Source organism: Daucus carota, chromosome 6, assembly GCF_001625215.2.
Source record: "Daucus carota subsp. sativus chromosome 6, DH1 v3.0, whole genome shotgun sequence".
NCBI lineage: Eukaryota > Viridiplantae > Streptophyta > Magnoliopsida > Apiales > Apiaceae > Daucus > Daucus carota.
In genome coordinates, this window is record NC_030386.2 from 28,622,524 (window position 1) to 28,633,627 (window position 11,104).

At 35.8% G+C, this 11,104-nt stretch overlaps 3 protein-coding genes across 5 annotated transcripts; 2 read left to right on the forward strand and 1 right to left on the reverse strand.

Annotated features, from left to right (window-relative positions):
• On the forward strand, positions 1-2,606 carry LOC108225345 (protein NUCLEAR FUSION DEFECTIVE 6, mitochondrial). 2 transcript variants are annotated; one of them, XM_017400188.2, is made up of 3 exons: positions 1-272; positions 368-477; positions 2,242-2,606. In XM_017400188.2, the coding sequence occupies exons 1-3, from the start codon at positions 109-111 to the stop codon at positions 2,259-2,261; spliced, it is 294 nt and encodes a 97-aa protein (XP_017255677.1). In that variant the 5' UTR covers positions 1-108; the 3' UTR covers positions 2,262-2,606. The 2 variants fall into 2 exon arrangements, with proteins under 2 accessions (XP_017255677.1, XP_017255676.1); XM_017400187.2 differs by lacking the exon at positions 2,242-2,606 and adding an exon at positions 1,579-1,792.
• A 997-nt stretch (positions 2,607-3,603) lies between these two features.
• On the forward strand, positions 3,604-4,200 carry LOC108226201 (uncharacterized). Its single transcript, XM_017401146.1, has one exon. It carries the CDS (start codon positions 3,604-3,606, stop codon positions 4,198-4,200), a length of 597 nt encoding a protein of 198 aa, XP_017256635.1.
• Positions 4,201-5,304: 1,104 nt separating this feature from the next.
• LOC108225370 (reticulon-like protein B17) lies at positions 5,305-8,179 on the reverse strand. Of its 2 annotated transcripts, none has more exons than XM_064079880.1 (8): positions 7,592-8,179; positions 7,057-7,210; positions 6,893-6,967; positions 6,658-6,808; positions 6,488-6,557; positions 6,202-6,267; positions 5,999-6,121; positions 5,305-5,689 (listed from the first exon to the last, which is right to left on the reverse strand). In XM_064079880.1, exons 1-8 carry the CDS (start codon positions 8,082-8,084, stop codon positions 5,496-5,498), a joined length of 1,326 nt encoding a protein of 441 aa, XP_063935950.1. In that variant the 5' UTR covers positions 8,085-8,179; the 3' UTR covers positions 5,305-5,495. The 2 variants fall into 2 exon arrangements, with proteins under 2 accessions (XP_063935950.1, XP_017255705.1); XM_017400216.2 differs by having other exon boundaries at positions 6,658-6,799; positions 7,592-8,176.
• Between the last annotated feature and the right edge of the window lie 2,925 nt (positions 8,180-11,104).

An 11,104-nucleotide genomic window follows, 5' to 3' on the forward strand; every position in this document is an offset into this window, starting at 1 on the left:
AAAAAAGGTAAATGTAAATATATAGGGTTTTAGGTTGTACTTGGAAGCAAATCCCGGGCACCGGTAAAACCCCAATCACTCACTATTCATTTCAGGAAACCGAAAACGATGTCGTCGTGGGCCGGCGCTAGATCTATTCTCCGGTCAGCCTCCGCCGTCCGTACCGGCGCGGCGAGATTAGCTGCCGCATCCAAAGCTCCCAAAGCCTCTCCCTCTCCCTTTCGAACGCCCACCACAAAACCGCCACTCGCTGCTCCTCGTCGTCTATTCAGGTACTAGTGCTTAATTGAATACATTCATTACGTTTTATTTTTATTATTAATATCCACTCACTGATGCATATCTTTATTTGAGTAATTCTCAATAGCTGTCCTGTTGAAATGAGTTCGATGCAACCCTATCACACGGCCACTGCTTCTGCTTTGATGACTTCCAGGCTCACTCTCTCTCGACTCGGTTACGCTTGGCTCCCTGAAGGTAACTTCATTACATTCTACAGCTCTTGCGTATTTTACCAATTGCAATTTTTTAATACATAGGTAGTTGTTGCTCTATGCTTATTAGTAATCGGAAGAAGATAATATCGTATTTCGCAATTCTAGTTCATACTCGATGTGTTTATGTGTGATTATGCGTGTGGCCGTATTTGTATTGTATTTCTTGATTTGGCTAGTTAAGCTGTTAAATGCCGTTTTAACTTTAGTAACTGGTTAGATGTCGCCTTACTGGTTTTTTTTGTTCTTGGACTTTTTAAGAAACAAAAAGCCTATATTTTGTACAGTGTGAGTGGGGACTGGAGTGTGAGATTATTATAACTTTGGTGCCTACTTGTGGTATTGGAATGTACAATTGACTCACTTGGCAAGCAGCCCTATTTACTATTGTTACTCTCTTCTGAACAAATAGGTTTGCTGTGTATGTGTTTCGATTTGGTGGTCTAAGTGATTTGCTAGGGGTCTGCCGAACAGAAAACAGTTTCCCCATACGGTGATTTAGAATTCAGCGAACTCAGAAAAACTCAACTCACTTTCAAAAAATCTGAAAAATATTTCCATTCCTTATGTATATTGAGCCTAAAAATGAATTATTTTGGCCTAAGTACTGTATGTACATTTAGGATTCTTTTGTTTCCGTTTCACTTGTAAACTATGAATTAATTCAAGGACTCTAGTCTGTTAAACATGGAACCTAATTGCTATCGGGTTTTTCTTTTGATTTAGGTATCTAGCAAAACTTTGTAGGACCCTCCTTGGTGTCATGTTTCTCCTTATCTGGTAAGTTAGAATCTGCTGGTATTAATTATCATTTTTCAGCCGTCAGAGATGTAAAAGAATTTGGAATCAGAGATATAAAAGAATTTGGAATCAAAGATATAATAGAATTTGGAAATTAGGTCCTTGGGATGTACAACCTTACAGTTAATACATTTATATGGATCATAGTGGCCGCCTAAACTGGTTTAGTTTCATCTGATCCCATAATTGATCATTTTGATTCTAATTGAAACATCATGTTTGTTTCAATTTTGTTTTCATGTTTTTCTTGATTTATTGAAGTAGCGTATGCTTCCTGCTGTAGGCGTTGACAAGACTAGATGAAGATGGATGCAACTATGGAATGACTTCATTTTGTAGTGTTTGGAGCTTTTAAATATTTAGGGTTTTCAGCATACTTTATATTAAAAACAAATTATGGATGTCATGGAGATTGACAGCTTTATTACACTGTTGGACTTGTGAAAAATTTCTTGAAGGAATTCTAGTGGCTATATGTGATGATGTGCTTTACCGAATATGTTTTTGTACTTGTTGCAATTGGAGTGTTTGACCTTATATTCTTGCATTCGCTTCTTTTTTTTTTTTTTTCGTGTGCTATTATGATATGAGAGGGACACATTCCCCTTTAATTAATGTACTAGGGTAGAATACTCGAGGAATGAAAAAGTGTTGCATGTTCTAGCCTTCTAGGCCTCAGAACTCCGGATCATGTGATAAAGTAATCATGAAACCTTGGCCGATGTACCTTGGAGCTCGTACTGTTTGTTGACTATAATTCATGAACACAGTTACCATAGAAAAAATATTGTGAATATCTACAAAAAAAAAAAAATTATGCTTGTTTTGTTTCTTTCTCTTGTTCTAGTAAGAACTAGCATTCTTATTGAGACTAGAACTCTCACATATATGAATAATAGTCATTATTGGTTAGAGCATACTTATTAATTTCTATCTTTATAATCAGCTTGCAACGATGATGTGTGATGAACATTCGGAGGAGTCGAGCACTATAAAATGTAGAACTGCATTTTAAGACAACCGGCAGATAAGTTAAAGAATAGAGGCTCTTAATGTGCTGCAGAATTGTGAAGTTCTTCGAGCATGATAAGTTAGACGATTTGTGAATTCTGCTACATCTGGCTTGAACTTAAATAAATATGTTGGTTCAAACATTTTGTAGCTCTTCTGCTTGTATTGGTCAATTATTATCAGAACAGATATGATTGTTCAATCATCACACTAACTTTTTAAATGTTAATCAACTCACAATGATAGTGATAATTTATGATTATTGGTGAATGCCTAAATAGCCTTTAGGCCTTTAGCAAAGCTTCTTTAGTAACTCCATTTTTTACTGTTTGGTGTAGAAATTAAAAGCGGAGACGTTCTTGCTGATTTTTTTGTCTTTATCATCAATAATGTGATTAGACTCAAATTCTTTAGCCAAGGTAGGCTTATGTTGATGAAAGTTCCCTACTTAGTGTATCTATGTGCACATGTTCATGTTTAATTCACTCTTAGTCTTAACTCTTAAATCAGTGGAACCCTTGTGTTTCCTATTGTAAGTGTAATGGTCTTCTTTTTGTGTCGGTGGGCTTGAGTTTGTGTATGGAAGTTAACATGCTAGTTCTAGCCTCGTACGTCCCAGCATACCATGGTTGAATTTTGAGGGAGCTTTGTTGTTTAGAGAAGATTTATTGCTATTTTGTATCGTTCAGTTTGAAGTTGAATAAAGTTTGACTGCGGTATTGCTCTGTTCTGGAAGCCACAGCCTTATGGGGTTATTGGTTAGCGTCTAAGACCATCTTATGAATTTCATCAAGTCTTTTGCCCGACTATACAGTCTCAAGTGCGAAAGTATTTATCGAATTTGCTTTAATTATTCGGAATGGTATAGAGTCTTTTAGTCATGAAAATGTAATGAATGCCTTGGTTGCTTCATTAGACTTTACATGCATTGGAAATATGTCTACCATTAGTCACTAAACGCCCCCATTTCACCGAAGGTCCCCTTTGTGTTCTGTCAAGCGTATAAAATATTTAATTTCTCGGTCACTGGAACCAACCAATTCTCCCTTGCAAAGGCTGGTGTGCGAGCGCACACACACTTTATGCCTCATAAACCACTTAGGGAACCTCTAATTTGCCAAATGTGTTTCACTCGAGAAGTTACGGTCTTATTCTGTCACTCTTTACTTAATAAGTCTTCATCTCTGACCTAACTTTTAGTTTCTGATAAATAGAGATTTGCACTCTCCCATTTCTATTACTTCCTTCAGACTCATCAAAGACTCACATCAAGCAATAGCTAAATAATAGTGAAACCATGTCAACTTCCAGTGATGACTGGGTGCGATATTACCAACAAATTATCGCGGTTTCTGGGCACGGACGGGCTGCTAGCAATGAACAGCCAAACACTGTTATGGGCACTGCTACAACCATCAACTCTAGTGGTGGTAAGACTCCGGGAGGTCTTGTTACTGAACCCATCCTCAAGTGCCAGGAAAATCATTTATTCAAACCCATCCGGAAAAGGTCCAGGGTTTCCAGGCAAACACCAATCACCTTATTCAGTACCACAACAACCAACTTCAAAGCTATGGTTCAACAGTTCACTGGATATCCCTACCTTAAGAGAGCACACATCAATTTGGGTCTCGAGAATAGTCAGCCAATAGCTAACCCTAACACAGTAATGGTTGGGAGGGCTGGCTACAATCTTGCAGAGATCGAACAGCAACGGCAGTTCAAACACCAGCAATACATGCTTCCTGGGAACATCAGCGGTAGTGTTGATCATGAGCATGCCTTTCTTCAAGAGCTTCATAGCTCTATAGGGCCTGTTATGGCGGCATCAGGTGTTGGGCTCGGTATGGATGATGCTTTCCCACCAGAGCCGCCATTCTTCACAAGGACATGATTCAGTTAGATACATGTGAAGAATGGGGAGATGTATCAGCTAAAATAAGAAATGATGGTCGGCCTTCTATGCGAATGTTTTCTTCTTCTTTTTTTCCTGTCGCCCCTTCATCACCTGGTGGCTTGCATTTTTAGCGCTGCTGTGGTCATAGTGCTCTTCATTTTTTTGCTTATGGTCGTCACATTTAGGATTGTATTGTGTTCGTCATGTTCAGATTTCTCCCTTTTGTGTTGGGGTAGTATAAAATTAGAACCGTTCTTTAAAAGATTTGTTGCTTCAAAAACTATTAACATTTTGTTACCGGTTGATGTAATGACGTTTAATATAAGGCTTTAAGGAACCCTGTCTTTTCTCACCGTAGAAGAAATAGTCTAATTGAATAGTTGATGATTTCTCGCTCAAAGCTGAATGGAGTGATGATGACAAGTTGAAGGCCAAAACCTGAAAGTTGGAGACTTGGAGTTGTAATCAATAAAAAGTGATTGCAGAATAGTCTCTCTTTAAAATTAAGATTTCTGCAAGTACAAAACTGTAGTAAATGGTCACATACTCTACCTATATTCAGGTCTAAACCCTCAATCTCTTGTTATTAAGAACATAAGGATCTACTGCTCCTCTACTGGGGATGTTTTATTTCATTTAAAACATTTTGATTGAACACATAACCAAAAATGATGACCTTGCATCTTGTTGCTCACTTGCCTAACCATTCTTGTATGATACTCTTACAAAATTATAAGTGAAGGACGGGGGGACCAGAATTATGAAACAGTTGAGGCTAAATTAGTAGATCTTAAATTTTAGAGGTTAGCTGTGATCCAAAATCATATTTCTACTGAGTTTTAACTGAAACTGAAGTCTGAAAGTCATGAATTTGTTATAAAACAAAATCCTAATCAATTTTGCAGGTCAGTCGAGGTTACAGTTCCGCTTCCATTGATGTAAGAGTAAAGGGGATAGGAATGGAATTAAGAGTTCAGAATGCACAAAGAGTGATAAAAAAGAATGAATTATGGGTGGGTGTGAAATATAGAAATGAAAATTATAACTGCTTTCCTAATTTAAATTATAGATATTGAGCCACAATATATATAAGAATTAATCTCTGAGTAGGGTTTTCTCACTTCTGTAATGATTATTCAATTGCATCCTGAAGCAATATACAAATTTAATTCTTCTAAAATTTTGATATACAGGTTAAGATACAATATTGAAAGGGGGGATAATACTCTTACAGAATGCATATAGGGCTTTAATCATTGAACAATGGAAAACCATTTGTGCCTTATCGCTCACTAGTTAAGTTTTGATCCACTTTCTACCACAACCAGTGCTTTATCGTGTTCTTGGTGCTGCTGATCTTCTTCCTGGTGCTGCTGATCTTCTTCTGCCTGCTGCTGGTCTTCTCCAATTTCTTCTGTTTCCTTCTCTTCCTCTGTTGGCTGTAGGTATTGGCTACGGTATCGAACTATTACCAGAATTATGAATACTACACAGCAGATAGGAGAACATCCAGTTAGAAGTGCACACAGTTCATACTAAAACTAATCAAGTCTGGATTCCTATTGCCACTCCTTGTTCACTGTATAAGTCTTTCTTGTTTTAGAATTTGTTAGTCGCATATGAAATTCCAATATTGAATTAAATATAAATAGTGCCATGTAGGGTGAAGCATTATTTTCATGTCCAATATGGCAATCACTTGCATTCGTTGCTTGCAATTCAGTAGCATTTGAATATGTCCTTTTTATAACCATCAATGATATGTGAAAATTGGCATGATGCAACAAACACTTACCAGTGAAAATGCGTGTTCTTACAGAAGTCAGATTCCAGAATGCTGTAGCCACAGATCCAGCAACTATTTTCTTGTGAGACAAAGCTCCCCATGTTACTGACGCCCGGGATGTTAGAAACTTGACTGTTTGATTCACAAAGGAACAAGTAAGGCTACAGCAAAAATCGAAAGTTAATTACAGACTGAGAAGTCAAGTTGCATACCTTTCTCATTTATCTGTAAAGAGTAAGAAGAATAGAGCTTTGGACCGCTAAAGCTCATAAAAAAGCCTGGCAGATAAACACATTAATATGATTCAGTTGCAAAAAAATGTTAAAGACAGCATGAACAGGGTTATTAGATTCATTTCTTGTGGCATATTACAAGTTAGGAGTTTCTAGAAAGAGATGATGACATGACAAAAAACAATCACAAATTAGACTATCGTGTTATGAAGGGATGCAGCTAAAGCAAATGATGACGGAAAATGAATTCTTAGTGTTTTCTTACCAAGTGCACAAAGTCTCCATAGAGTTATCAGATGACCATATTCGGATCCCAGAAGTAGAAAAGGTATTACCTAAAAACCAAAAGGAAGTATTAGGTTGTGCATTGAACATTTCTACCAGCTCTTATACTTGCATCAAGTATAAAAGAGAATAAGAAATTGTGTAACATACTTTGAGGGTTGTGGATGGGTCCCCCGAAAATATTTCCCCAACTTTGGAAATTGCAAGATTAGCAGCTGGGAGTATCAGTCTAGCCGCTTTCAAAATGTCATCTTCTTTAAGTTTCGTGTCACGTTTATCTTCACTTATCTCCCTGTAAGTGCTATTTTTAGCCCTAGTACAAAATTACCATACTGCAACAGCTTGAAAAATTGTTGCTAATTTGATAAAGAGAAGGATTACGCACCTTTTACATATTGAATTTGTAAAGAACCTCACTCCTAAAGCCAGAAGTCCCAAATGAGACACCAGCGAGAAAATGCTGTAGAACAATAATTGGCAGGTGTTTTAGATAGCTAAGGTACATAATTAAGGCTAAAGCAGAATCATGAAAATATATTTGTTAACTACCTGAAGCTAACTCCTTTTGTGAAGCAAGATGACAGGAAACAAAGTGATCCGAAACCAAACCAAAGGGTTGATCTTGCTACATCTTTCCACATAACCAGATCAGTTATCAGCTGTCCAAATCGATCAAAATTACAACCATCGCCGTCATTTGATTCTAGATCAGCAAATAGCATACAGTCAGATATCAACGAAAAAACAATTATACTAGGCAAAAAAACAATGATCATAGTGAACGTATTATGAACATAAGCACGGTATACATATCAAGCACAATTCTTTGCATTAAGGTTTTCAGTAAGTTAGGTTACTTAACCTGAACCCCAATATTCTTAATATATAATTGGGACACTGAGGTTAAGTATGGACCCAAAGATGGGCTACTACTGATTCACTCCTTAATCTGGAAAAATGGGACTTTGAGTAATGAATTGCTCAAAAAGGATCATGATACACATTTTAACCCCTATTTCGCAGCTGAACAATTATAACTAGAATTAATGTATTGAATTCAAGATTTAAGTGAACAAACACATACTTGAGTGTGGAACCGAAGGCACTGAACTCACTGCTTCCTTCTTAGACCGACCACTATTTCGCCTTTTTCTAGGCTTCCCCAAATCCTCCAAACCCCCTAACTCCCTTTCTTCACGAATTTCTTGTTCAAATCTTCTCCGTGACCTTCGAACATTCTTCGGTGAACCCACCGCCCCATTTCTTGATCTATGTCTTCTTCGAGACCCATTAGGCTCCAGAGGGTCTTGATCAGCAAATTCCAACTTATCAGCCAGCCGGGTTCTTGACTTCCGTTGAGGAGAAGGGGAAAGCAGCAGCAACTCGTGAAGCTTCTTGTAGGATTTAGGAGAAGTTGTGTTAATAGGCGGTGACAACTTTGGGGAAGAAAGGACTAATTCAAGAGAGAGATTTGGGGAGTTTTCGTCGTGTTCGTTGGTGATTCGGGCAAGGCGAGACGCTGATTTGGTGCGGCTTTTTGGGTCGGATCGGTAGGGAGGAGGGGTAATTGAATCCATGGATGAAATTGAATTGGTTTTGGTGACTGGAAATGGTTTGTGAGTGATAGAAAAGGGGTAGAGAGATAGGGTTTAAGCACCAACACAAATATAGCCGTTAAAACTTTGGTGTTTTCTTTTTTTGAATTTAAACGTCCGGTAATAGTAGTATAACTTTTTATTGGGGAAAAAAAACCTTTTTAACTGCACGTTGTGGACTTGTGGTAGTGGTTATTACTAACTTCAATAAGATACGTTTTTTACTTTTTTATGTGTATTCTTTGTCAGGATTCAGGAATTTTGATGCGTGGGTGAAAAATATATATAATCATTAAATGAAAATGAGTAAATATTCGTGTACATCCTTATACACTACTTAGGAATAGATCAGAACACACGGCTCTTGCTTTCACTTCTGTTATCCATTCAATCTATAAATGTATAACTGATATCAAAAACTTGTGTAAATATATTATTTCTTTATTAATGCAATTTTTTATAATTTTAAATCTTATTTTCTTCTTTTTTTGTCATAAGACACTGAATCATATTTTCTATATTTCTATGAAAAAATAATATAATATATAAATATGTGTTAAAAATATTTCTCAAATCAATATATCCATAAAATATATAATTTTTACGGACATAGTTATGTTCAAAAATAATTATACAAAAATTTAATATAATTTTTGGATTCAGTCTTTTGAATGAATAAAAATAAATTTTATTTCAAATCATGCTAAAAATATTTATCTTGGAATAAATTTCTTTTCAAAAAAACTATCATAATAAACATCATATTTACATAATTAAAATAAAATGCACGGCAAAGTGACTAAATTAGCTTTTTAATAAATAGATGAATGATATAGTATTTAATGTTTTATTACCCACCTAAACAAATTTTACAATATAAGTTGTTTTATAGATATATAGACTCATTAAATTATAAAAAGGTTATATAATAAAAGTTAAATATGTAATCATAAGGTAAATAAATAAAAGAAAAAAAAAAGATTTAGGTTATAATTTTTGTAAGTGTATTTTTAATCTACAGTTAACATGAAGTGATAATTTTAACATGAAGTAATAAAGAAATCTTGAAGATGTAGACGTGGGTAGAAGTTAGAACTGTTCCTAAATTATAGGTAGTGAATTAGTAGTGTATAAGGATGTACGCAAAGATTTATTGAATGAAAATTAGAAGTCATAAAGACACGAATGGTGTGTTTTGGTTCATGATCAATGAGTCCGGTTAATGAGAATCGGAATTTCAATTTCATGCATAAGCATTTGGATTAGTTATTTGGTTGCATGAAATAGGAACCTAATCTTTTTTTAGATGCTTAAATTATATTCTTCCCGTCCATTAGATTTTCATATCATTCTCGTTCTAACACATTCCATTCCTATCTCGTTTCCAACCTTAATCCAAACGTCCCAAAGTTGACATCACTCTAAATTCAGAAAGTAAAAGAGGTATTATTAAGGAGTAATTATAATGTTAAAACTTACATATTAAACATAACATTGCAGCTTCTAACTTTTAGAACTGGTTTAATTCATTAATTGTCAGTTTGAAATATTAGATTACTGCTTAACAAGACAATTAACTTGATTTTTTGAACTTATATAGGGGCCGTTTGGGTGAGCTTAAAATAAGTGTTTATTGCTTAATGTAAAAAAGTGAAGTAGAAGTTAGAAGCAAGTTAAGACTTATAAGTGATAAAAGTGTTTGAGAAATAAATAGAAGCCGTGAGACAAAAGCTAGTAATCGTAGCTTTTTTTAAGTACTTCTTGACTTCTTACACAAACGGTACAAATAAATGCTTCTAACTTATAATTCAGAAGCCGGGCTTATAAGCCGGTGCCAAACACCCACATAAATCAAATCAGTAGTATGTTAAAAAGGCCAATAGTAGATTCTCATTTCGGTAATGATCAATTGAACTACAACTCTTAAAAGTAGTACCAGCTTCGAGTCTATCTATCTAGGGGTGAGATATGGATAGCCCATTTAGAAAGAAAAATTTGCAGAGTTTCTGTTTTTACCAAAATTTGCGGGTTAAAAGCCAAGCCTATTTAATTTCTATAACAATGGAGTATGTGTTTTTATGTATGAATATTTAGTAGATCGTATAGATAAATATCGAAAAGAAAATCAAAGGCAAGAACACAAATAATTTTGGTGACGCGGAAAACCCCTTGTAAAAGGTTAAAAACCGCGGGTGGGAATGTCCCAGCCAAATATCCACTATAATGATGTAACATCAGCTTACAAGTATGAGAAATACATGATACAAGTACATAAATACGCAGACGTCGGCTTCAGAAGTAGTTCATGTCCGTCAGCAATATGCACCCGTCGGCAGCAGGTTAACCTTGACGTTGCACCCGTCGGCAGAATGATTTCGGGGAGATGAAGATGTAGAGCTCCCTTGATAGAAGATGAAGAAGCTTAGCTATCATATGTTAATGTATGTATATGTACGTGTACTGATTTGTATGATCTTAAGCTTGGTTGATGCTTTATGAGTGATATGGGGTAGAAGATGAAGTTGTGGGCATGTAGAAGTGTGTAGATGATATGTATCAGTTATGTACCTCTCTTTTTTCATGAGTATTTATACCCCCTCAACACTTATGCACGTTCCTAGGTTGTTTCTCCACGTTCTCCACTTACTCCTATAGTTTAGGGATAAAGAATAACCTCCTCCTAACTCTTAGGATCGTTACAAGACTTATTCTTCATGCTGTTACGTTCATGTCGAGTACCTTCACGTCATGTCGAGTATCTTCACGTCATGTCTTAGCCAAGACGTCGAGCATCAGATTTGTGTGTAGCTTAAATATATCTTTGGAGAATGATTAATTAGCTTGTAATTTGATGATATAATCACTCCCCTAACTCCCATCAAGACGTGGCTATATTGTAGGATTATGATAAGGTAGTTATTATCCTTATCTCCTATTTTCCCTCCATGTGCATGTTGAGTTTCCTAAATTAGTGTCACTTATCCATTCTCCAATTTGAATAA

Bases quoted from the DNA above. Each gene is read 5' to 3' on its own strand.
- LOC108225345 (XM_017400188.2), top strand. From the start codon at position 109: ATGTCGTCGTGGGCCGGCGCTAGATCTATTCTCCGGTCAGCCTCCGCC. The intron at 273-367 runs GTACTAGTGCTT...AATTCTCAATAG, and splicing joins GCTCCTCGTCGTCTATTCAG to CTGTCCTGTTGAAATGAGTT. The intron at 478-2,241 runs GTAACTTCATTA...CTTTATAATCAG, and splicing joins TTACGCTTGGCTCCCTGAAG to CTTGCAACGATGATGTGTGA.
- LOC108226201 (XM_017401146.1), top strand. From the start codon at position 3,604: ATGTCAACTTCCAGTGATGACTGGGTGCGATATTACCAACAAATTATC.
- LOC108225370 (XM_064079880.1), bottom strand. From the start codon at position 8,084: ATGGATTCAATTACCCCTCCTCCCTACCGATCCGACCCAAAAAGCCGC. The intron at 7,211-7,591 runs GTATGTGTTTGT...TTGCTGATCTAG, and splicing joins GCCTTCGGTTCCACACTCAA to AATCAAATGACGGCGATGGT. The intron at 6,968-7,056 runs GTAGTTAACAAA...ATTGTTCTACAG, and splicing joins ACAAAAGGAGTTAGCTTCAG to CATTTTCTCGCTGGTGTCTC.